The sequence below is a fragment of the Pungitius pungitius genome, chromosome 20 (genome assembly GCF_949316345.1).
Source record: "Pungitius pungitius chromosome 20, fPunPun2.1, whole genome shotgun sequence".
NCBI lineage: Eukaryota > Metazoa > Chordata > Actinopteri > Perciformes > Gasterosteidae > Pungitius > Pungitius pungitius.
Genome location: NC_084919.1, coordinates 1,738,328 through 1,764,617, shown reverse-complemented (window position 1 = coordinate 1,764,617; position 26,290 = coordinate 1,738,328). Strand labels below are relative to the sequence as shown.

General features: G+C 51.5%; 2 protein-coding genes across 2 annotated transcripts; both read left to right on the top strand.

Moving 5' to 3' along the window:
- Nucleotides 1–12,970: 12,970 nt before the first annotated feature.
- LOC119195064 (5-hydroxytryptamine receptor 1E) lies at nt 12,971–14,211 on the top strand. Its single transcript, XM_037449666.2, has one exon. It carries the CDS (start codon nt 12,971–12,973, stop codon nt 14,114–14,116), a length of 1,146 nt encoding a protein of 381 aa, XP_037305563.2. The 3' UTR covers nt 14,117–14,211.
- A 475-nt stretch (nt 14,212–14,686) lies between these two features.
- Nucleotides 14,687–26,167, top strand: znf292b (zinc finger protein 292b). Its single transcript, XM_037449665.2, has 8 exons — nt 14,687–14,865; nt 17,167–17,321; nt 17,439–17,517; nt 17,629–17,764; nt 17,898–18,100; nt 18,379–18,515; nt 18,705–18,846; nt 19,227–26,167. The coding sequence occupies exons 1-8, from the start codon at nt 14,701–14,703 to the stop codon at nt 25,539–25,541; spliced, it is 7,332 nt and encodes a 2,443-aa protein (XP_037305562.2). The 5' UTR covers nt 14,687–14,700; the 3' UTR covers nt 25,542–26,167.
- Nucleotides 26,168–26,290: the final 123 nt, after the last annotated feature.

Here is a 26,290-nt window from a genome sequence, read left to right as displayed (position 1 = left end):
CAGGGTGGCTTCAGGGAAACAGGTGGGAGGGAGTAGATTGTGGATTAGCAGGGTTCTGAGGTTTAGAGCCTTTCTCCTTTCAAAAGACGTTTGTGCTGAGTGTGTTAGTCAATTAATAGTGTCTCCACTTTTCTGTTGGACTGACTTCTGAAGAGTTGATTTATGTCAGTTTCTAAAGGAATAGTAACTAAAACTGTATGTTGAATCTATCTACCTTAAATTTGATAGTTTTATTAAATTGGTTGTTCCGGCGATGTCCTCTCAGCTCCATCCAGGAAAATGTGGCAAACGGGGTTGTTTTTATCTGCTATACTTTAACCAAAGAGTCTGCCATTAAATAAAAAATGATGAGATGGACTGTTTTTGTATGTATTCTATTTCCTCTTTGGACGCTTTGAACTGGCGACCCCTTTGTGTTAACCATGTTTTCTACCTCGACGCTGTCCCAATAAAAAGAAATTAAAATATACCTGTGGGGAATGCTTTTTATGGGAATGTTCAGCGGCTGCTGTCCGTAATAAGAAACGTGTTACTGCGTGTAAAGGATCTCTGTGGAGTTAACAAAGGTAGTCGTGATGCTCTCTAACCCTCATGTGTACTACACTCATGTGTACTACCCTCATGTGTACTACCCTCATGTGTACTACCCTCATGTGTACAAAGCAGAAAACACCCAGGTGTGCCTGGAAAAAAGGTAAAACTCTAGGATGTCAACTTGGAACTTTCAAAAAAGTGGGCGTACTGACAGAGAGCCACAAACCAAGGATATGATTTCAGTGTAGAAATGCTGCCATCTATTGTCTTTCATTTCAGGTGGCATCTGTTTAAATTCACTTCATTTTCAATTCAATGACTTCATTTTCAACACATCCTCGATTTGTTTTTTGGTGCAGCTGTACAACAGTATACAGATATTACTGAACCAAAAGGGGGAATTATATTTCTCAGAAAAATAATCGCATAATTGGGACGCAATGGCCTCTGCACAAGCCTGCAGTCTTGCTAATTAGCTTATAATTAACCTGGAGAATATATAGACTTGACATCGCATGCTGCGTGCTTACAAGTGCGTACGTGAGTTCACCTTTTGACTTCATTCATAATACTCCCTCACTCAAATTTCTGTTTACAAATTAGAAACCGCTCTTCACAACAACTCCCCCCCCCCCCCCCCCCGCCCCCTGAGTGAAGAGCCCACAAGGGTTCACCAACCAACAAGTGTGAAACCAGCACTGAAGCGCGTGTCCACACAACTTAGCGGGATTAACGCAAGAGCCCTTTAACGTGAAATATAACCTCAGCATGAAAGTGGCGCGTCGCTCACTCGACTTCTGCTTTCTAAGTCGACTCCGGTTCCTCCTGAAGGACCCATGAGCCCCTTCGTTGCTCGCTGCCTGGTGACGGCGAGAAGGACGCAGTCGCCGCTGTAATTCCAATCAGAGCTGCTAACTGCGAGCCGAGATGCTGTGGGGGGGACGCCGTGGGGTTCGAAAGGGCCCCCACCCCCACCCAGACGGCTTTGGGAGGTGGGGGGGGGGGGGGGGTCGAAAGACACGCTGTCCCCATGTGCTTCGTCGCGGAGGAGGGAGCGGCAGCCGAACAGCTTGGGGTGTAAACCCAGGAGGTCACGAGGTCATACGGAGTACGACGGGGTTCTGTTATGTTGGGAATTTAAGAGGAAGTGCACCCCTAGTGGTGGGAAGTATGTTACATGTAGCAATGTTTAGTGTAGAACTGTAGTTGGTGTGATGTTAGATAATAGATATTACATTTGTATGTTAGATGAAGTGAATGCATTATAGTCAATAACAATTTATAGTCATGTAAATCATATAAATACTGTACACATTAACATCCTGTCATGACGTAATGTTAAAACCTGGGGACGGAAGCTAATTGTCGTCCTTTATGGATTTCTCCCAACTTTCCCCAAAGAGGGTTTTTTGGGGGAGTTTTTTCTCCTGTCAGGTATTAGATGAGCAACTGGATGCAAGACAGCCGAATGAGGCAATGTATTGCACCAGATAAACTGTGTTAAACTTTATTAAGTACTGTGATCTTATATGTTGTGTTGTAATTGAAGTGTACTAGTTATAGGAAGACAAACTATGTATGCTGTGTTATATTCACTCATTGAGGCATAAAGCCAGATGTTTCTACATAGAATGCATTGGAATGTGAGGTAGAGATAAGACAGAGAGGGGTTTCAGGTTACTGTGGCAGTTTCACACCTGGATGCGAAAAGGATGAACCAGGAGGAGATACTTTGAAGAAGAAGCCAATGACATTCAAATGCAACAAAAGACACCCCCCCTGGGAGTCTTTAAAATACCAAACTGAGAGAAGAACTGGTAGAATTTTCCTGCAGCCGGTCTGATAAGTCACCTTTGACTTGGTCGGAGAATTCTCTATTTCGCGGAAGGGTGATCTCCCTTCGGCCTTTCCAGAACCCAACAGACGGTACGACCTGTCAATCGCAAAGTAGCCCCGCCCCAAAGCAGGTCCTTCAGTCCTTAAAACTTGAGATTGAGGTCATAAATTTCACAATGTTTACTGAAAACTTAAAAGGCAAAAATGATATCCACAGAATACAAATGGATGCTCTCACAATCCAGGGAAACTTCCCTTTAAATGTGACCAACAGTCTAATGATCAGGTGTTTATTCTTCAAGCTGATTATTAAGAAGCATCTTAGTGGATCATCGAGTTCTCTGTGTTTGATGCTTTTGATGCTCTCTGATATAAGAGAACATAAGAGATGCTTCTTATGAGGCGGAGAAGAAGGTTTATTCAAAATACGGAGGAGGGACCGTTTCAAAGCATATTTTGACTTAATTTTTTTTTTTACATTTCTTTCCATGACATTCAATGACCTATTGAATATTTGGACATTTTTTGACCTGACATTATTTAGCTCTCTTCCTGTGACTAACACACCGGTGCCCCCCTTAGTACACGGAGGTCCTGTTTCTACCTTGGTACCAACCGGCTGAACTCTGCTAAGCGGTCGCAGCACAGTTTGTGCTGGCAGTGGTGTTTTATTACAGTATTGACTGAATCCCTCTCAGCCTGTTCGCTCTTTTTCTGCTGCCAAACAGGGACAAGCAATCCATCCAAGAGGAACAGTCCAAGGGCCACGTGTAGTCGAGGTGAGACTCGTATTGTGTCATTTATGTCATGTTGATGTCCAGTTAGTCTGGAGGAAGAAATATGAACCTGAAACAAGCACATTAATGGAGATGGCTCGATGCCTGGGATTTATTCAAATGTATTCCACATCAAATAAACTTTGATTTGGTTTAGGGTCATTGTCACTGATTGATTTGGCCTCTTCAAAATGCGACCATGCTAATTACAGGCTGAATGTGATTATGTTAATTATTATCCACTTCCAGGGCCTTCGTTGCGTAACTTTTGGCAGTGATTCAACTGAAATACTGTTAATGCAGCCCGACCTTCCCCTTTGCAAAAAGCAGATGTGATCGTTCATGTGACTTCGCAGGCTCCCAATGCACAGATGCTCCAATCTAGATGCAAAAAGTTCACTTTGACAAATAAATCTACAATTCACTGCTGGTTAAAAGGATGAAGGTTTAAACATGACTCACTCCTCAATGAGCTCTGCATGAAACACGTCTTACGAAGTCATGGATAACATGTTATTAAAATGCACGAACACATCCAGCAACATTTAGCATTTCATCTGATTTGGGACCTCAATCACCAGAAGAAAAGGGTGAAAGAAACTAACAGGTTGACGTTGAAAATAGCTTACACACTCTTGAAAACATATTTCACGAATGAATTCAATTTAGAGGAAATCACAAACAAATTTGTATACTTTTATGAGCGATTGCATGCGTACATGTCCATTTGCAATTATCGGCTTTCATAAGAATTCCAATTAAGAAGTATCCGTATAAACATAAGTGGCAGCCTTTGATGATGAACCAGCACATTAACATCCTTGAAATGTCTCTTTTTGATTGAAACAATTCTCTCAAAACTGAGGCGTCCATCTTGAGCCTTGTTGTTGACCGTTTTTGTATTGCAGGAATTAATTAAATCCTCGTCTGGCTCAGCTCCCGCCTAATTAACCAAGCCCCTTAACGGACTCGCTCGCGTGAGCTCGCCGGCGACACGAAGGACGGCTCTACCGCAGCAGCACAATGGTGTGTGTGTGTGTGTGTGTGTTTGGAGGTTTTATAAGGGCGTTGTGTGTCTTACATCGGGCCTTCCGGAGTTAAAGGTGTATCTGATGTTTCCTCTGGGCGCCCTCGCTTCCTCCTTCGGTCCAAACGCCGGATGGATGGATGGATGGATGGATGGATACCAACAGCTTTAATGACCAACTGTCTGTTATCACCTGAAGGTCCAGAGTTCTCTCTCATTGACAGTCGGTCTCCAGCGACTCCTGAGACACGAAACCTTCCCGATGATCAAGAGAAAAATTCTAGACCAGTTTCACTTTTGAGGGAACATTAGAAAATGTGTGATTATTTTTTAGAATAATATTTACATTTCCAAATCTTTAATTGTTATTCCGCCATTTGTAACCCACGCTGGGGGAGGAAACCGCAGCAGAAGAGGAGACAAAAACAGCAGGCGCTTTGAACAATAAGACGTGTCACTAATGAATATAATTGTCTGCTGATATATTTAGTGTCTGAGACACACTCCAGCGTGCGGCTGGAGGCTGACTTTAACGAGGGCGGCGAGGGGAAGATGGCGAGCGCACGTCGTGTGACTTGCAGCGTCAACAAGTCCCTCCGCTTTTCTCTCGTCTTATTGTCTGAGACTTCTCCGCATGGCGGTTTCGCTCTTGGTGAGAGTGGACCTTTTATCCCACGCTTCATTCGCACTTACGCAGCCGGCGTGATGCCACCAGCCACATGTCACGCGCCGCCTCGGCCCGGCAGAAGGTCATTACTGCATATTCACTTACTCGCTGCTGACTGGGGATGAAGAAAAAGACTTCTTTCTCTGTACGGCCGCTACAATTAATGTTCAGTGTGAAACCTTGAAGAACATCTGAAGGAGAGAGTGACTTCAGTGGGGGGGGTGGGGGGGGGGGGGGGGGGTTTCCAATTACCAATTTTTATAGGATGTCATCTCCAACACCATTTATTGTGAAAATGACGTGTAGAAAAGTCAACGCTTGGATGCGTCCCCTGAGCCTCATTAACGTCCCATCAACCCGCCCTTTACTAAAAGGCTGTTCTCGGGCCTCGTTACCACGCGAGACTTCAGCGTGTAACATTCTCTAAACGCCACTCTAAAATCCCCCCCGCTGGGCCTCGGCACCGAGGGTGTTGATGAGTTTAGTTTTGAGCCTCCTGCTGAACGTTAGCTGCCGGCTCATTAAAGCTCATCACGCTCGTTAGAATCACCCACGGACTCAGCTTGACTTTGAGAGGGAATCTTCAGCGGAATAAAGACGTTTGGATTACCGGCGTCCCGCATCCACGTGAGAACGGTCTCCATACAGAGTGATTATGGACCTGAAGGTATAGAAAACGTTTCATACAATCTTATCATTTTTTAATCTATTTTCAGGGGCAGAAGGTCGCTGAAATAATAACGCTGCGTTGAACCACTCAGCAGATCGTGGTCAGAAGTAACTCACACACAACTTTGTTTTGTTCCAGCACCCCCACAGGTCCACCTGGCCATGAAACACCTACGTGATAACACATCTGCCCTGGGATTCCAATTAGGAGAGAGACAAACTTGCAAGAGAAAGAACTCGAGACCTTCAAGGCACACTTCCCGTGAAGATTCAGAGAGAAACATCTGGAACGAGGGGCTGAATCCACCAAGATTTATTCCTCACAGCCTTGTTTACTAAATTGAATTGTAACACCTCACAAATTAATTATTGTTACCCCTCCGCCCTCCTCCACCTCCTCTCCTGTCACGTCCACCACCCACATCACTGCTGCCTCTCCACACAAAGTGCACGGCCGCAGAAAGGAGCAGCGCCCGGCAGACGGTGGCCCGGAAACTATGTGACTTCATGTACATCTTCATTTAAGAATGGACTGTACGTCATACTTTGGTCTGTGGAATGACGTCATGAAGCATCGAATTTTCGGCGCCATGTTGTTTTTCTTTTTTCAAACAGCATGCGGTTGAGCAGTTTAGCGAAATGAACCAAAACGAAATGCAAATGGGGGAAGTGTTTGGTTGAGAACCCGCGGATCTGAAGCCCGGAGTCACTGCGGCAGGCTTCAATAAAAATAAATAAATAAATAATGTATGTATCTATTCACTAACAAACATCCGCCACCTAGGCTACGTGTTTTGCGCAAAAGCTCCTATTTACGACATCTCCGGCGTCCCCTGAAGGCAGCACTGGAGAGCGGAGCGCGCGGCGGCCGCGCGCGACTTCTCCGGTGTTCTCTGCGCGGACGGATGGAGGACAGGTGACACATTCCGCCGGATTAATGCACGTTTATTTTCATTTTAAATGTTTTTTTTTCTCGTGGAAAAACGTGAAGAGACCTGAAAAAAAGAAGAAAAAAACCCGCTGCAGCTTTGTGCAACAGGAGAGAAGCACAAACGTGTTTTTATTCACGCGCATGACAACACGTAATGGTAAGTTTTTACTGAACTTAGAGGTGGGGGTATTAGAATGGGGGGGGGGTTGTGTTTCCACAGGTGCCCCGTCTGTCTGTCTGTCTGTCTGCACTCATCCTGCTGCACACCCCTGTTGATAAATCGAGCATCCCTCCAGCAGCTGCGCGTCTTGTTCCAAAGGCTGCAACAGTACAACGGCTACTTTTACTATTATTATTATTACTACTGTTTTATTATTCTTATAGAATAACGAATACGTGTTTGATTGACATATTGCTGAGTAGCTCACCGCTGGGATAGATTTGGGTTTCTGGATTGTTTGTGAGGCAAAAGGAGCAAAGGTGACATTTTTAGGACCAGGTAACCTTTCACAAGCGGAGGATATTCATTCATACATTAATATTGGGAAACAAATGGTGGGTCATTCAGTTTATTCAATGAGTCAATCAACACTAAACTAATCACAAACAATTTGATCATTTTTTTATTCTATTTCATTTTCTTTTAAGCAGTGGACGGAGTCATCCTGACAAAGCCATTGGCTGAGACTTCTTTGCCGCCATCTTGTTTCATTTTTGCAACCAGTTGGTTGCAAAAATGAAACAAGATGGCGGCGAAGAAGTCTAACAGTGTAACAAGAGGGCAAAATAAATAAATATAAAGTAACATACTCAAACTGAAAACACATTGTGAAAGAGTTAAAGCTTTAAGACTAAAACACGGCAACAAACCAGACCGCTGTGGTAGCAACCTGTCAATCAAAAGGTAGCCCCGCCCCCCAAAGCATCTTCCTTCCTTGCGGTCTGTTTACATCTAAATGGACCAAAAACCCACCAAAGACTTGAAACCAGAGATTGAGAACATGAACCCATGTCTGCTGGTCGGAATGCGGCTCTCATCACGGGAGGCTCAACGGAACATTCTTGGCTTTCGGTCGGTTGATCGGACAAATGACGCATTTCGGAGCCCTCGTTTTTGACACTAGTTTTTACTGCTATCTGACATCCAGGAGGCAAAGCCGCTCGTTCAAAAGATACAGTGGAAAAATAGTTCTGAAGGCTGAAGCGAAAACAAAAATGAGCTGTGTGTGGGCCTGATGGATCCTGTCAGACTGGGAGGAGGGTCGAAGGTCACGCTGATACGGCCACTTTGATCCTATTCAGTAGTGCTGCGTGTGTTTCTCCCATTCTTCACTTGCTCGGTTTGCCAGTCAATGGAAGCATCAGCTGAGTCGGTTCTGTCCGCAGTGTTCGTGTGACAAAGGCCTTCTCAAGAAAAACAACTGCAACATCTGTCCATCTTTGATAGAAAAGGACCAATCGAGGCAGTTCGCCCATGACCAAGCCAGCAAAGTTATTAGAAATGCTAATTAGCCTAACTGGAAAGGTAACTGTTCACTTTATAATTATTATTGTAATTATACTATATCTTTTAGTCATAAGAGAAATGTATGAGTATTGTCCCAAATCATCTCCAAATTGGAGCCGATGCCCAAAAACCCTTTGCTTGATTGGCAGAATTATAATAGTGACACAGTATGGAATGCTATTTATTTTATTCTATTAATTCTTTATTTTATGTAGCGCGTTGTACTGGTAATATACAATACAATGTTTGTATAGTTATTTGTTGAAAATCGCAGCTTTCAGAGGACCTTTAAAGAGTCATACCAGTGCAAAATTGGGCAATTGCGCAATCCACGTAGGACGGGCCCATTGTATTCACAGCTCAGAAATCACCCTTTAATGTCTCAAATACCCCACAGTGCAGTGGTTTGGATCTTCGGCACGAACATGTCACAACGACCGTGTTGTTGTGGAATTTTCAATCATTTTTCAAATGTAAGACAGCGCGACAAAAAAGAGAAACGAGGACGACAAATACAAAGAGGAAGCCTCCCCCGCTGAGATGAAAACTGAGCCATGATTTGTTGTTTGGAGGCTTATTTGACTAAAGATCACTGAATAAATACTTCTGTCTCCTCTGCTCCTGCCGTGTTGCCTCTAACACCGTAATGCGTGCGTCTTATGAGTTTTTGAGGCAATGAAACACACAAATGAAGTCATTCCAAAGCAATCTTTCTTAAGGACAGCAACTTCTTCCACAGTAAAACCCCATTAGAACGGCGAAGGAACGGCGAGGCCGTTATTTGGTGCCAGCCTCGCGTTCCTTACACTCAATCGGCACACCGCGTTTCGGGGAGTTGAATACAAATCAGCGCGTGAGGCAATCGCTCATTACGCCCTCAGCCCGTCACATTATTCATTTCAAAGGCTTCGCTCCCTCCCGGCGAGACACAAACCTCACCTCTTGGGAATAGAGACGGAGCATAATATACATACATATATATATGCATGCAATCTTTAAGTCTTCTTTGGGGTTTTCACACCACAAGTGAAGCCAGTGCGGTGTGTCCATCAGCCTCTTTATTTATTTATTCCCTCAGTAAACATTGTAAACGTGAGTTTAGTTGTTTAGGTGTTGTTAAAGCTCTGTTCTCAAGTCTCCTTCCATACTCTGGTCCATTTAGAGTCCAAACAGACCAACGGAGGCTCCATATAGGAGAGCGTCCGTCAGGGCGGGGCTACAAGTGATTGACAGGTGGCTACAACTCGCTGTCCACGAGGCCGCCGAGGCCTCTTGAGGTGTAGCGCTGACCTCCACGCGCAGAGACCGCCTACCTCCTGCCCAGCTCTTCTCCCTGCCGTGATATTCTCTAGATGTTGTGGTTTTTCCCATCAAGGTTGAATCAGGCACGTTTCCATCAGCGCTCTCCCAGTTTGACGTTAAGCAGAGGGCTCGAACTTCAACCGCTACGCCTCCATCGACCAGATCAATGGAATAAAACCCAAGAAGAAGATCCACGGCACCATCAGACCCATAGCCTCAAAATCCATCACATGAATCCTTAAACTGATGCCTCAACGTCTCTTTCTCCAACAAAGTGCAGTGGTTTTATAACAGATGGCGTTGTGGTGAAGATGATTAGTTTCATTATGTGCCACAGTGGAAGGTTTAACAAAAGAAAAGTTAAGATTTGTTAAGAGATGGATGTCCTTTTTTTCCATTTGCAAACTTGCCACCAGCTGCACGCTGAGCAAATAAACAAGAGACAAAGGGCGCCTGATTGTGGAATCAGACCTCGGATCAGTGACGCCGGGCCGCCGGTGGCCCCCCGTGGCCCCCGATGCAGCAGCTCATCCTGCTCTGTTATGAGTGAATAAAAGGTGGATTGGCAGGTGTCTGTGCTTCGACACCCCCCCCCCACACACACACACACACACACACACCCGTCACGGTGTGAATTACCTCCCCGTAAAGGACTGTCAATCAATGCCTGAGGGCCATTTTTAGAGGCTGAGAGACACATTCACAAGTACACGGTGTGAGGCGTTTTTTCCCAGTGAGATGCACAGATCTGGTGTCCCCTGAGAGACAAATGAAGGACGGGCTGATGACCAGCATGACAAAATGCCATTTGTTTACGTAAAAATGATCAAATATCGAATGGGTTTTTCATCTTTAATCCATAATGTTTTCATTGAGAACATCCGTATGCATGAACTCAGCCACCCTTTCGGTATTAAACCCAGATCCCTGTGGCCTGCTGTGCTGTGAAAACGTGTCGAAGTGTCTGTGAGGCCCCCCCCCCCGCCTCCTCCTCTCACCTCGCCACTTACACCTGCTTCCATCTTCGTCCGTATTAAGTGACATCACTCTTGTCTTGTCTGTCATCGGTCTCCTCACTCCCCCCCCCTCCCCCCAGTGCGTCCCCGCCCCCCCCCGGGCCCCGACACGCCGATCCGTGTGACATTCAGACCTCGGGTTGAGTTTCACAGATGGAGTCTGAGCGTAGAGCCGGGGAGGTGTGGGGGGTGTGTGGGGGGGGGGGGACGTGGCGTACCGCCGCTTCGACCTGATTCGGCCTGAACGTTGGCGTGAAATCTGCCCGTGCAAAGGTCACGCGTTTCCCGGTTGCCATGGCGGCTGAGGAATGGCGCTCGCTGCCGGCCCCCCCCCCCCGGGCCTGACTGGTTACGATGATGTAGGACTGAGGCCCCCCGGTGAATCCACCGTTATTAAAGCGGGTGACCTATTCACTGCAGCGCCATCTTTGTGTATTCAGGACTGGAGGAACATTATGGGATGGAGGTAAACTCCCTTCAAAAGCTAAAGCACCTTTGCTTTTGGTGAAACCCTGTGAGGAGGAGGAGGAGGAGGAGGAAGGTCTTATAGCTGGAGATCTTGTTGCGGCTGAATGTCGGATCTTGGATGACGGGGTTTTAGCTGCATGTTGATTTATTGGAGTACGACTTGAACCAGTCGAGTTGCGAGTCAAGCGTCATGCGTTTGCCAAATTAAAAAAAAGAAGGAATGTTTATCAAATAAAAACCCATTGGACAGACAATAAAGACAGATTGTCAGTAGGAAGCGCCGCTGTGGGCTGAGACGGAGCATGCCACGACGGTTGCGGTGTGGGCGTCCTTGAAGGCACCACGAGACTTCTGTGTGATTTGTGTCCAACTGTTGTCACCTCAAACAATGCCTTTTAGGTGTGAGACTCTCACCATCCCCATCAACGCTCACAGGACATCTTGTCTTTGAGATCGGCCTTCTCATTGGGTCGAGATGAAACACGAGGTCTGCCAATGAATAAATGCAAATGCATGTTCCTGAAGACGCAGTGTCACGGGTTCGTCGTGGCTCAATTAATCTTCATCAATTGATCATGTGTTGAAATCGCTCTGAATGAGGACTTGGTGGCCATGCTGAAAACAAGACGCCGGTTTAATCGGAGATGATGAATGTTCTTTTGTTGGCCTCGAGGTTCCCGGTCTGGAGGAGAAGCCTCTTGTCCTCCGCTGCATCTCCTCCGCCAGTGTTTTCTTCTGACCTTATTATCTAATCACCTCCACTTTTTCACTGCTGCCTACATCCGCCCCCCCTCCCCCTCCTCCGTTCCTCTGGCACATCTCTTTCTCCAGCCCCCAGCCCCCCCCCCCCCCACCCCCCTCTCTTCCACCTCCCGTCTCCCTCCATTGCCTTTCCTCTTTTGTTGTAGCTCATTAAGTGAAAAAGAATCGAGTTCAAGGAGCATTAATCACAGCGTTCTGCTCGTAGTGGCACTTGTGGCTTCATTCATTAATTGCAGCAGCTTTCAAATGAGCTTCCTGTAAACTTGAATCAGCAGAGGACAACAGGCTGCTTCACACGATGAGCTACTTCCACATTAACAGCTGTCCACTTTCAATCATTTAGGACTACATTGTGGCACTTTTCATGGTGGTGTTTTTATGGACTGGGGGGTCAGGGGTCAGACCGGCCTATGGGATCCGAGCAGTACCCCCTGGTGAACGTGCAACATCCAGCTAATTGCAGCTCCTGAATGCTGCACAGCACATGTCTGGTCACCAGGGAATCAGACACATCTTTTCTTACGAAATGCCTTTTGCATTTTGGACTGTCAGTGGTATGAATCACCCAGAACTGACTCCATATGGAAGCAAATCAAAGTCTGTGTCATTACTTTTCCTCACATGGCACGTTTGTCTCCGTTCACCACGAGTACCGGTTACAAAACTGTGCACCAAATATGATTTTGTAGCTTAGCAACTGGGGGGAGATTTCCTACTTTCAGTCCCCATGGAGCTGAAAACTGCTTTTAATAATCAATGTTTGGGGTTCTGATTAAAAGTGGGAATATTATTTGATCAGCCCAAAGAACTCTTAGCACTAAACCTAATACCACCTGCGAGTTGCCAGGCCCGTGTTCATCCCTCTTCTGAAGGAGACTTCTATTTTTAGCTCTTCGGTTCTTTAAATAGGAGGTTTCTCAAATGGTGGAAGGAGTACCCCTAGAGGACCCTCTGAGTACCACACGGGGTCAGTGAGAATGGAAAAGTCAATCATCATTTCTCAAGTTAGTATCCCTGAATAAATTCAATTAAGATGCCAGTTTCAGTTTATTAAAACACATTTCTGAACTCTTAGTACCATGTGTACATCATAGCTTTGTATCCCGTTTGTTGTAAAAGAGGGAAACGGCTTACAGTTCACACTCAGAAAAAAAGAAATGCAGAAATGTGAATTGAAGGGACGCATTGGTGCACAAAGTTCCATTATGTAGTGACACGAAGAGCAAAAAGGCTTCAACCTGCAGCTCCTCGGGTGCCGAGCTGGAATCCTGTCGGGTCCTGATGTGGGTCGTAGCAGCTTAGTCATCAGTTTGCAGAGTATCCCAGCATGCATTGTGTTGAAAGCAGGGAGCCCCCTTGCTGTCTCTCATGTGTGTGTTTCCCCGTTTTGTTGTTTCAGGCCGACCTTTGACCCGCTGGGAGTGATTCCAGGGAGGTGGGCTGGGGGGGCGGAGGGGGGGGGGGGGAGTCCGGGGATGGACGTGGTAAGCTTCCCAGGAGTGAGCGCCTCAACACCAAACACCACCAACTGCACCGCGGCCCCCGGCGGCGGCCCGCGGGCGGCCCCGTTCCGTCACGGGATGGCGGCGGCGGCGGCGGTGGTGGTCGTCCTCAGCCTCCTCACCCTCCTCACCGCGCTGGTCAACGCCGCCGTCATCGTCGCCATCTGCACCACCAAGAAGCTCCACCTGCCCGCCAACTACCTCATCTGCTCCCTGGCCGTCACCGACCTGCTGGTGGCGCTGCTCGTGATGCCCGTCAGCATCCTCTACATCACCGCGGAGGTGTGGACCCTGGGTCAGGTGGTGTGCGAGCTGTGGTTGAGCGTGGACATGACCTGCTGCACCTGCTCCATCCTGCACCTGTGCGTCATCGCCCTGGACCGCTACTGGGCCATCACCAAAGCTATCGAGTACGCTCGCAAGAGGTCGGCCAGCCGCGCCGCCGCCATGGTGGGGATCGTCTGGGTCATCTCCGTCTTCATATCCATGCCCCCTTTATTCTGGAGGCAGAGGCCCAGCAGAGGCAGCTCCAAGCAGTGCACCATAGAGCACGACCACCTGGGATACACCATATACTCTACGGTTGGGGCCTTTTACCTTCCCATGATGATCATTCTTATCTTATACCACAGGATTTACAATGCCGCCAAAACGCTGTACCAGAAGCGCGGGTCTTCTCGGCACCTCAGCGGCCGCAGCATCGGCAGCCAGAACTCGGTGGACCACTGCCGCGTCTCCCACGCGTTTTGCGTGTCCGACCTGTCCAACTCGGATCCCACGCTGCCCACCGACAAGCTCAACGCCACCGTCCGCATCCCGTCCTTTGAGACGGACGCGGACGGGCAAGACGAGAAGAACCAGATGTGCACCTTGCGCGAGAGGAAAGCAGCGAGGATCCTCGGCCTCATTCTCGGGGCCTTCATTGTCTGCTGGCTGCCTTTCTTCTTGAAGGAGGTCCTCGTGGGCCTGCGGGTGGTGCGGCCCTCTCCGCTGGTGTCGGACATGCTCACCTGGCTGGGTTACATCAACTCTCTCATCAACCCCTTGCTGTACACCAGCTTCAATGACGATTTCAAGCTGGCTTTTAAAAAGCTACTCAAGAGAAAAGAGCATGTGTAGATTCGAGTTTTAAAAACAACAAGGGGAATGTCTACACCTTGACTTAAGTTATAGTCTACGCAAATACGGAGTTACATCTCAACAAACAATGTCTATATGTGTTTTTCTCAATAAAACTGTATATATGTATTTATTTAATTCCCAGAGTATGATTTGATCATTTGTGCTCTTTCAGTACATTACATATCATATAGCTTACGCTTTTATCCAAAGCGACTCACAATAAGTGCATTTCTGTATCAAATATCCACTATTTGTAAATATATATATTATGTTACATCTCAACAAACAATTTCTATGCATTTTCTCAATAAACCTAAATTAGATATTTATATTTACTGATACATAACAATATTTATATATTTACTCCCTCTTCTGCGCTTTGTTATGTCCTTGTAATTTAATGTATTACTTTGTATGTATACATACTCAAACAAATACATATACAGAAACAGAAAGTAGGGAAAAGAGTACGGAAACCAAACCGGAAGTGACCTCAGCGCTCACTACGTCACACGCACGCTTCGCCCCTTCCTGCCTACGTAGCTACGTCGTAGTGGTACGCGCTGGAGCAGGGTGTGAAGATGGCGGACGAGGAGGCCGAGCAGGACCGCAGTCCTGAGAACGGCACCAGAGAAACTATCGTGGAGCTCGGCCAACGCCTGCGAGAGCTGCGGGAAGTCGTGGTCCGAGAAAGCGGCGACTCTCCGACCCAATCCTCCGTGGAGTACTGCCAAGAGTTCTGCCGGGTGAGTTATTCCCCCCCTCGCGTATTCAAGGGGAGCTAACCTAGTAGTGAGATATAGCGTTAGCATGGCCATTAAAGGTACCATAACGCTACGTCCTGGCTCCCGGGGGGAACCTGGGGGGAGAGCTTTGATTTGGAGCCGGTTGACCTCGCAGCCTGGAGGGATGCGCAGTGGTCGAGCTCCGGAAAATCGGTAGAAGTAGAAGAAATCTGATCAAATAGGTCCGATGACACCCCTAGCAAACGGCACGGGCTAGCTCACCGCGGTGTCTGCAGGAGGGGACGGCTGACGTTAAAGTCCCTTTAAATGTATTTAGTGTCACCGACCAGGTCGCAGCCGACCGATACGCGCCCAGCTCCGGGTCGGTTACTGTTCGTTCAGCATTCCCAGTATCTGCCAAGACGGGTCGAATTGCGGCTAGCCAGCCTTAGCTCCTAGCCGTTTGTGTGTGTTTTGGCTACATGCGCGTGCACGCGGGGGTCCGTGCGTGTCTCTCCGGTCAGCACATCCAGGGGGCTCGTGGTCGCTGCGGTATTGCATAATTTTTTTAAGTTTACTTCTTCGAATGAAAAACAAATACAGCGAGATTTCGCAGGATCGCAGCACCGATTTGAGTCGATTTGCCCCCCCCCCGCGATGGGTTTCAAGGTGTGTACGTGCCAAACAGAACGTACGCGCGTGTTTTTGCATATTAAAACAGCAGAGCCTGAATAGACCCCCCACTCAACCCCTGCTGCATGTTGCCCATCAGTATCTGCACGAGAGAGAGAGAGAGAGAGAGAGAGAGAGAGGGGGGGGGGGGGGGGGTGTGAGTATCTGCACCGTCTCCAGCAGGAGCAGAGGAGGAAGATGTTGTCCCCACGTGAGACACCCTGTTGTTATGGAGAGGTGCGAACGCTTTGTTATCAGTGATCGGTCTTTTTGTATAGAAGTGCATTCGTGTGCACATTTTGAGGCATCTATTTTCATTGTCGTGGTTATACGTGATATACCTCGTATTTATCGCCTGGGGTTGTCCAGCTATTTATTTCCGAGAAAAGGGGGCTCTTTTGAAACAAAATAACTAAAACAAAAACATACACCGACAGGAGGGCAAACCGAGCGATGTTCTCAGTTCATCGATCCCTGCATAACACAAACCACACATTTTGTGCTTTGTCGGGCCTCGTTTATTACTAAGTGTAGCTGAGCTGATGGTAAATTCCATTTGTGAGAACGGCCACGGGTTGTTGTACCTAACGAGGTCTTACAATGTGGTCTTTTTTTCTGTTTAACTTTGGCACACAAAAGCAGCGGCCCGGTGTCCGACTTGACGGCCGGCCTTTTGGCCAGAAGCGGACTGATGTGTTCAAATGCTTACTCTTTGTTGAGTGTTTTTAAGAGCGTTTAACGGTCCAGCAAAGCTCCCAGAATGCAATGCTGTGGGCGGAGGGCTGCGGGTGTGAGCAGAGAGCGTGTATTTAGACTGGTGTGCAGAAGCTCTCACTGCATAAGTATGTGTTTGTTTGTACGAGGAAAGGATCCGTATCCCCCCCCCCCCCCTCGTGTTCAGGGGCTACTTTATAACCTTTTTACAAGCATTGCAAGAAAAACATTAGTTTTGATTTGTTGGCACTCAAGATGTGCTTTTCTAAACCCTTCTTTGTTTAATCATTAGACATGAAGCTGGGGTTCTGTCTAAATTATTATTTGTCAGTGAAACCAAACAGTAATTTGTATGTGTGATAATTAAAGCGCTTTCTGTTCTCACCGGTGTTTCCCACCACATGTGTACGGTTTGTATTGGTTATGAGGCTATTTTATACACCTGTGGACACGGCAACACAATTTCCATCGTTTTGGTTTCATTTCCTCTCTGTCTGTGACTTCTGCACCAGGTCCATCTGTTTTGTTTACATCTGCTGTCCCAGTTCATCAGCTGATCACATCGCACCGTTTATTTAAATGTGTGAGATTACAGAGAAGAACATCTGTGGTGTTTCTCCCATCTTCTTTTTTCTTCCTTTTAAACAGGTTCCTAGCATAACTTGGTTAAAATGATTTGTTATTGTCGGAGGTTTTACTACTAGAACCATTTAAATGATGCGGAGAAGCTGACTCAATGCTGCATTGTGGGAATTAAAAGTTGGATAACACCAATGATGTGTGAACGGTAAAATGTTGCACGGTTTGATGAGAGGCTGCATGAACAGAGTGTTGAGAAGCTGTTATGTTAAGAATACTATGACCAAGTAAGTCATTGTAATGCAATGGATTTCAGCCCTGATGGGTGAGTGACCGTGTTCTTATCTCTCTCTGTAGACTCTGCTGGAGTACGCCGCCCGGTGGAGGACGGAGAAAGAGCCGATGGCGCTGGTGGAGGTGTACATGGTAGCGCTGCTGAGCTACGCCCAGGCCTCCCCGTACCTCTCGCTGCAGTGTGACAACGTCCCCGTCGTGGTGGAGCGGCTCTCGCTGTGAGTGGCCCAGTTCTTCCACACAATCGGACAGCGCTCAGAGTTTTATCTGTCTTTGTTGGTTCTGTCCGAGCTTCGGCGTATCGGGTTTTTGTTGATTTCCTGTCTGTCACGCAGGAGTTTTGTGGAGCTTTTGCTCTCCCTGAAGACGGATGTTCCGGATGGCTTATGGAAAGAATTCAAGTCATGCGTGCAGGTAAAGCCGACCATTTGAAGATTAATTTTACAAATGTGGAGAAAATTGTTACCTAAAACTACACGCGCCCTTAGTTTATCTCACTGATGGAGTCCTTCCTCCTGCGTTCAGTTTGCTCGCAGTGCGCTGCAGGAGCACGGCATCAGCCAGCTCACCCAGCTCGCCGCTCTGTGCCGGCACGACGGCGTGTGGACCGACGCGGTCCTGCAAGGCCTCCTGTCCAACCAAAACCTTCCGACGGAACAAGGTGAGCGCCAACAAAGTTCTATTTACCTTTCTAGATCCGATTGTTCTTCTCTGCTGCAGCATACAGTTAATGAAAGATGCGTAGAAGACGTGAAAGTGTTCCATCCATTTACCTTGTTCTTTGGTGTCTTCAGTCGAGGAGTTCCTGGTGCAGGAGGGGCTGGTGCTGTTGGAAATGAGAGTGAGGCAGATAATGAAGGAGAACCAGCCGGGCAGGGCTGCACCGCTGGCCAAGGTGTGCTCCGAGTGTCCCGCGTTCCAGGGGAAGGGCCTCTTCAAGCAGATGTACCTGGTGTGCCTGTGTGCGACCTCCGAACAGGACCAGCTGATGGACGAGGTGAGCGCCGCAGAGGTTACTGACGTGAACATTTGCCGGGGTTTCCTTTATAAATGCACAAGAGCTCAGCTAAGTGTCCTTTACCCGTGTATATAAACGCTATCTAAAACATCTCGGGCTTTCCTGTAACACCCGGCTCCACCACACGGTGGCAGACCAGACTTAAAAGCCACTTGTGAGACTGCACACGTTGGAAGGTTACTCTCTGAGCATCAGGTGATGCTGTTGCATAGCGGCTGTTTTGCTGCGTGTTGATCACATGTGACGGGTCCGTGCAGCTTTCCAAGGAGGACTGCCGCGACGTGTTGGAGATGATCTGCAACCTGGAGTCGGACAGAGACGAGAGGGCGGCGTTCAGCTTGTGCTCGGCCTTCCTCACGCGGCAGCTTCTCCAGGGCGACACGTACTGTGCATGGTGAGCAATCCCAAGACGCCCGAGTCCTTGACCCACTAACGGCGATTCTATCTAGTCCCACAATTTATCCAAATTCATTCAGCACACATTCAATCAGTGCGTAGTGTTGTCAATGCACACTTCCCTGATGGTCAGTGACAGCCTGAATGAAGTGATCAATGAAGTGATCAATGGCTTTCCTTCGGACAGGGAGCTCACTCTGTTCTGGAGCAAGCTGTTGAAGAGACTGGAGCCGTCGGAGGCAGCCTTCCTCGACAGATGTCGCCAGATGTCTCTGCTCTCTAAAACCGTGTATCACATCCTGTTCCTCATCAAGGTCATCCAATCAGAGGTCAGTAAACCGTCAGCTGGTGTAATCAAACGCTTTTCACTTCAAAGTAGTGTATTCGGTGTCAGAACTCGGCCCTGTGAGCTTTGAGTCTTTCACAATGGATTCGTGCAGGAAAACCGGTTTGGGAATGAAACGTGAGAATCCGCCAACCTCTCATGTGTCATCATAGAGCCGACCCTTTGTCTGGGCGTCATGTTTCAGGCAGATACTCATCAAAATAATGTGGTTGTCATGGTTTCTTTTTTATGTCGTCCATAAGCAAAAAACCTCAAAAGCTGTATGCACGAGGGGGAAAATCACACCGAAACGCTGCATTATTTATTTATTTTTGATTCTTTTCTTTTTGCGTTCCCGCTGATTTGACTCTTTCTTCTTCGTAGATCGACAGCGACGGGCTGCCGGTGTGCGTTGAAATGTGCGTGCGGGCCCTGCGGATGGAGTCGAGCGACGGGACCACCAAGGCCACCGTGTGCAAGACCATCTCCTGCCTGCTGCCCACCGACCTGGAGGTGAAGCGAGCCTGCCAGCTGACGGAGTTCCTCCTGGAGCCCACGGTGGACTCCTACTACGCCGTGGAGACGCTGTACAACCAGCCGGATCAGAAGGTGGAGGAGGAGAACATGCCCGTTCCCAACTCGCTCCGCTGCGAGCTCCTGCTGGTGTTTAAAACCCAGTGGCCTTTCGACCCGGAGTTCTGGGACTGGAAGACGCTGAAGCGTCAATGTCTGGCGCTGATGGGCGAGGAGGCCTCGATAGTGTCCTCCATCGACCTGCTGAACGACACCGAGGACCCCGAGGAAGAGGAGGACCTCCTCAGCCAGGAGGCGCAGGGGAATCCCCCGGACCACATCCTCGGCGGCACCTACGAGCCGAACGCCGCCACCGACAGGAGGAGGAAAAACCGGGAGATGAAGAAGCTGCGAGAGAAAGGCTTCATCTCCGCCCGCTTCCGTAACTGGCAGGCGTACATGCAGTACTGCGTGCTCTGCGACAAGGAGTTCCTGGGCCACCGGATCGTGCGCCACGCCCAGACCCACCTGAGCGCCGGCGTGTACAGCTGCCCGATATGCACGCAGTCCTTCGCCTCGAAGGACACGCTGCTCCCCCACGTGACGTCGCACGTCAAACAGTCGTGCAAAGAGCGGCTGACCGCCATAAAGACCAACAAGAAGCTAGCCGACCCCAAGGCGGCGGCGGCGGCGGCGCCCGCCATCGCGGCGCTGAAGTCGCAGACTGTCAACAAGGCCCAGCAGAACGTGGCCTCCGCGGCTCAGAACGGGGGCTCCGGGCGCAGAGCTCCGGCCAAAGCCCCCCGCCGCAAAGTGAGCGACGGCGACGACAACGTGTGCCCCGTCGGGAAATGCAAACGGAGCTTCAAGTTCTTAAAAAATTTGCTGGCGCACGTCAGAGCTCACGGGGACAACGAGGAGGCCAAGTCCTTCCTGGAGATGCAGAGCAAGAAGGTGGTTTGCCAGTACTGCCGCCGGCACTTCATCAACGTCACCCACCTGAACGACCACCTGCAGGTCCACTGCGGCGTGAGGCCCTACATATGCATCCAGCTGAACTGCAAGGCCAGCTTCCTGTCCAACACGGAGCTCTTCCTGCACAGGAAGACGCACGCGCTCTTCAAGGCCAGGTGCATGTTCCCCAGCTGCGGCAAGATCTTCAACGAGGCCTTCAAGCTCTACGACCACGAGGCGCAGCACTACAAGACGTTCACCTGCAGCGCCGTGGACTGCGGGAAAGTTTTCCATTCCCAGCACCAGCTGGACTTGCACCAGGAGGGGCACGCCCGCCAGGGGGAGGAGAGCGCGTCGGCTGAAGAGGACGCGCAGCCCGGCCCCTCCCTCATCCAGCAGATGCTCTCCACCCGCTCCCCCGTCAAACAGGAGCGTCTCCAGGGAGGCCCGGAGCCCGCCGAGAGCTCGCTGACGGGGGCGGGGGAGGCACCGGGACGGCGGCGAGTCGAACAGGAGACGGGCTCCGCCCCCCTTCGGACGAACGGCTTGAATCATTCTTTCATTCGGCCCGCGAGGTCCCACTTCCCCGACCCGGGCGGCCCCGCCTCCTTTAACCACGTGAGCCCCCCCCCACGGACTCAACCAGTGCCTCCCTCTGAAGCCGATTCAGCTCACGTGTCACACAGCTGTAATGCCGGCGTCCCGCCCCCGCGGCCCCAGATGTTCCCCGGCAGTTCAAACACCGGGTCGACCAGCTGCAGCTCCTACTCGCAGTTGCCGGGGCAACAAGGGCCGATGCATACTATCCGCCCGATGACATTGTCCCAAAAGTCCGTAGAGCCGGCGATGTCGCAGCCGCTTCCCCCGGCGGTCGCCCCTCAGCCGCCGACAGGGAACCGGCCGGCGGGCGCCGCCCCCCCGCCGGGCCACCGGGAGCGCTTCCACTGTCCGTTTGAGTCGTGCACGCGGCACTACAGCTCCCACCGGAACGTGGTCAAGCACATGAGGACGCTCCACGTGGACTTTTACCAGCGGTGGAAAATCGATCGGATTAAAGTCCGGGTAAGCTACGCCCCGGCGCCGAGCGCGGCGGCAGCGCCGCCGCCCGCCGGGCCGCTCGCTCCGGCCGCCGCGCCTCAGAGCCAGCCGCCCGCCGCGCCGGCGGTCCAGAGGAGGAACGTCATCCAGTCGCCGCCTTACATCAATATGGGCGTGCGGTTGAACTGCTCGGCCCTCCATTCCCATTCCCCGTGTCCCCACAGGCAGAATGCGTCCCTGCTGATGGAGAAGGTTTTGAATCCCATCGTCCTCTCGCAGCTGGCGGCGGCGGGGGGGAAGACGCCGTCCCACGGCCCGGCTGCTCAAAGTTGGCTCCCGGCTCCGGCAGGCGAACCAAATAAAAACTGCGTCTCTTCCCAAATCTACCCTTCCAGGATGCAAGTGGTCTCCAGCGGTGCCCCCCCGCCGCCGCCGCTCGGCGTCCCACCCTGCTCTGTGATTGGCTCGGCTGCGAACAGAGCGTCAGAGTGCCTGCAATCGCCAATCGTGGAAAAACGACCCCGGCCGGTTCTGCCGTCGCCCGAGTCCCTCGCCACGGCGACGTCTCCCCAAGCGCAAAACCGCGTCTCTCCCTTTGCGTCACAGATGCAAAGCGGCTCGGCCTCTTCCTCCGGGGCGCCCGAGAAAAGCAAATCCATGCAAAGCGTCGCGCAGACGGACTTCCCCCCCGCCTCTCACAGCGTGAGCCAAAACAACCTCCAACCTCAGAAGGGCCCGCCCATCCCTGCAAACCCCGACGCTAAACAGAAGAAAGCCCGGAGGAACAAAAGGGCCAAATGGCCGGCGATCCTCCGGGACGGGAAGTACATCTGCTGCAGGTGTTTCAGACAATTCGACAGCCCAAACTCCCTCGGGGGCCACTTGTCCAAAGCCACCTGTAAACAATTCGAAGAGTCGCAGCTCGCCACCGAGCTGCCGGCGTCCTTCCTCGACCTCCTCAACTCCGAGCAGGCGGCGAACGTGGCCCGCCCGCCCGTCACCAACGGCCCCGATTGTCCGCAGGAAGCCCCGCCCACGTGTGACGGCGGCGAGACGAACGAGGACATTCTCAAGCAGATCATGGCGGAGTCCAACATGTCCGACCTGTTCGTCAACGCGCCGGCTCCCCAGTCGCTGTTCGGAAACTCTTGCGCTTCCTTTTTGGCCGGCGAGCGCTCCGTGATACGCCACACGGAGAACGTCGCGGCCCTTCGCGCGGCGCCGCTTGCGGGCAGCGGCTTCCCCGACCCGATTCTGGAGGAAAAACCTCCCTGCGCTCTTCCCGGAAGCGAGAGGTGCCGCTCCGACGCGGCCGCCCCGACACCAAATTCGAGCCCAGCGGGGCGGGCGCCGTTACCCGCTAGTCGGCCCGGCGAGAAGGCCGAGACGCAAAGGACGCCGTCGGAGCACGGCGTTCACAAGAGGCTGCGGGAGCAGATCCTGTCCGGACACTTTCAAAAGAGAAACCGCTCGTGCCATCCCGGCCACCCTCACGCCAGCCCGGGCGCCGCGTCCTCCGGCCCGACGAGCCCTCCCCCCGACGACCACGGGCGCCATCGAATGTTCCGCGAGCCGGAGAGTCCCGGGCCGGTCGCTCACGAATACCCTCCCATCATCCCGGGGACGGCTGCGGAAATTGAACAGCTGCTGCGGACGGAGAGCTTCACCCGTTTCAGAGAGGAGGAGGCCGCCGCCGCCGCCCCGGGCCCCGCGCCCGCCCCGCCCGACGGCGCCGACCTCGAGCCGGGTCAGTTATCCGCCGGCCAGCACCAGTGGATGGCGGAAATCCAGAGTGCGTTGGAGCGGCTCGACTTGGTCCGAGAGACGTCCGAGCAGCTGTCGGCTCCCGCGCCGCGGGGTAGCATCCCGGCGCCGGGCCTCGCCGCCGCCGCTCACAAGAACTTCATCAAGCCGTTCGCCTGCGAGAGCTGCCTGTTCAGCTCGGCGTCCAGTGAGGCTCTGTGGAAGCACCTCTCCAAGAGCCACAACTACTCCATCGACATGGTCAACGCCGTCAAGAAGAAGTACGGCATGTACGCGCCTTTCAAGTGCCAGCGATGCAGCAAGCGCTTCACCCGCAACTCCAACCTGCGCGCTCACTACGGCTCCGTGCACAAGCTGCTGGCCAAAGAGATCGCCGACCTGGACGCCATGCGCCGAGAGGCCAACGCCGCCGCCGCTCTCCAGAAACACCTGCCGGCGCCGCCGCCCGCTTCCCTCCAGGACGCGTCGCAGGCGTTTGCGTCGCTCGCTAACACGGACGCAGCTGACCCCGAGTGTCCCGCCGACGGGCGCTTCACGGCCATCAGGCCCCCGCAGCCCGCTGCCACGGACCGCCGAGCGCCGAGTCCGCCGCCGCGAGCCCACGCCGCCGTGCAGTCGCCGCCGCACTGGTCCAATCAGCCACGCCACGGCGGGAAACCCGTTTGTGCCCCTTCGCCCAAAGTGCCCGCTCCCCCCGCCAGGCCCCCGTCTCCCGAGAGCCCACCGGCCAGGCCCCCGTCTCCCGGCGGACGACCCGCCCTCGGCGCGCTCGAGGCCGCGGCGCAGCCGAGCGCCGACGTGATCAGGAAGCCTAAAGAGAAGAAGCCGTACCGGGCCGCCAAGAGCCCGTACAGGCCGTACTGCTGCGTGCACCAGGGCTGCGTGGCCGCCTTCACCATCCAGCACAACCTGATCCTGCACTACCGGGCCGTGCACCAGTCCGCCCTGTCGGCGCTGGAGGTGAACAAAGAGCAGGAAGTGAGCGAATGGCAGGACGAGGACTCCGCCGCCGACTCCGCGGAGGAGGAGGAGGATCCCGAGGCGGCGTTCCCCCCCACCTCCGAGCTCAGGTGCCAAGTGAAAGACTGCTCTCGGGTTTTCCAGGAGGTGTCCAGCCTGCTGCAGCATTACCTGCAGCTGCACGGCTTCAGCCTGGAGAAGGTCGGCAGCCTCTTGTCCGCCGTCAAGCTCGGCAAGTTCGCCTGCTGCCAGCGGGGCTGCGCGGCGTCCTTCACCGCCGCCTGGAAGTACATCGCGCACGTCAAAGAGCAGCACAAGGACATGAAGGTGGCCAAACCGGAGCTGTTCAACGGCGCGTTCAAGTGCGAGATCGAAGGCTGCGACCGCACGTACGCCACAAAGTCCAACATGCTCAGGCATTTCATGAAGAAGCACGAGGACCTCTACCGGAGCAAACTGAAGGGCCCGCCGATAAAGGAAGAGAAGGTGAAAACCAACGCAAAGACGCTGCATTACCAAATCGCCAAGACCAGCAACGGGAAGGAAAACATCGAGAGCAACAAGAAGATCCTCCAGAAGGCCAGCGACAACCGGCGGGTGAGCAAGCTGCAGACCACCCTCTGGACCAAGTACGGGAAGCCCTCCCTGAAGTCGACGGTGGAGGCGTCGTCGCTGTGCACCAACGTGTTCCCCCTGCAGTACCCGTGCATGATCAAAGGCTGCGACTCGGTCATGCGCTCGGAGCGCAGCGTCCTGAAGCACTACGTGGGCCACGGCCTGTCGGGGAAGTACCTGGAGCAGCAGAGGAGCCACTTCATCTTCTGCAAGAAGTTCCCCCGCCAGAAGTGCCGCCCCGCCCGCAGCGACGACTCCAAGTCGGAGAACACCTCGGACGTGTCGGACGGCGAGCTGTCGGCCGGGCCCGGCCCGGAGGACGGGGTCGGCGCGGCGTACGGCTACTCCAAGCCCGTCCTGCGCAAGAGGGCCTCGGCGCGCTCCCCGGCCGCGCTGTTCGAGGCCAAGATGTCCGCCGACGAGAGCTCCAACGGCTCCGTGGTCGTCAAGCGCAAGCGGGGCCGCCCGCGCAAAATCGACGGGAAGTCGGCGAAGCGCAAGAAGATCCCGCGCAGCACCAAGGTGGAGGTGGCGTACGGCCTGGCCGACGAGTCCGACTCCTCCTCCTCGTGCCCCGCCGGGAGCGCGCCGCTGGCCTCCTTCAAGCCCATGGGGTTCGAGGTGTCCTTCCTGAAGTTCCTGGAGCAGTCGAACAAGTGCGAGCAGGCGAAGGCCGGCGTGCCGGAGGCGTGGCGGCGGGCGTGCGGCCTGAAGGACACCTGCGTCCGCTTCACCAACCGGCAGAACATGAAGTCCCTGAGCAGGGTGAAGATCGTGATAGACGGGGCCTTCTCGGGGGTCACCGACCTCATGTTGAGGCAGCTGCAGGACACGCGGCCCACCGTGGTCTTGTGAGCGCAGAGAAGAAGAAAAGACTGACTTTTTTTTTTTTTTTTCCCCAAAGTGGAACCTCAGGACCAGAATGCGTAGAACTCTGCTGCAGACCGGTGCCCTACATGTGAAATGTTTTTAACACATCCAGCTATTTAAAAAAAAAAAAAACACAAAAAACCCTTTGAATTATACTGTATGATTTGTAGATTTTTCTTTTTTTTTGATGACGTATTTAGCATGTTATTTATGGACTTACAAAAGCGTCCTTGGACATTGTTGAGATGTTGGTGACTTTTTGGTGTCTTAATAATCCCTGTGGGACGTAGAGACGGAGACGGAGTGTGCCGTTGTGTAGTTTGTGATTCAAAGATGTTGATTATTGTGCGTTGCTTATGTCACCCGCTGCCACCAGCAGACTTGATATTAAATGATCAGTTTTTTTACAATCAGTTTGACATATTTTTCATTTTTTGATCGTTGTGAATTTCTTTTGAGGGAAAATCTTGAATTAAAAAAAACAAAAACAAACGAGGCTCAAAGTCGCAGTCACATGATTTCTGAAATTGAAACTGTTACTCTAAATAAAATGTTATTTGCTTATCTGAGCAAAGCCTGAAGTTAGAACACTTTAATATTAAACATCAATAACCTGCATAAGATACATTTGACATTGATTCTTCATCTTTGAGTGAACTGCCAAGATGACAAAAGGAGAATGTTTATTGCTGTATATATTCATTATTTATTATTTCACATTGTTTAATATGATC

Excerpts from the sequence above, each read along its gene's own strand:
- znf292b (XM_037449665.2), top strand. The coding sequence starts at position 14,701 with ATGGCGGACGAGGAGGCCGAGCAGGACCGCAGTCCTGAGAACGGCACC. Across the intron at positions 17,765-17,897 it reads AAACCTTCCGACGGAACAAG|TCGAGGAGTTCCTGGTGCAG; the intron begins GTGAGCGCCAAC and ends TGGTGTCTTCAG. Across the intron at positions 18,101-18,378 it reads AGGACCAGCTGATGGACGAG|CTTTCCAAGGAGGACTGCCG; the intron begins GTGAGCGCCGCA and ends GGGTCCGTGCAG.
- LOC119195064 (XM_037449666.2), top strand. The coding sequence starts at position 12,971 with ATGGACGTGGTAAGCTTCCCAGGAGTGAGCGCCTCAACACCAAACACC.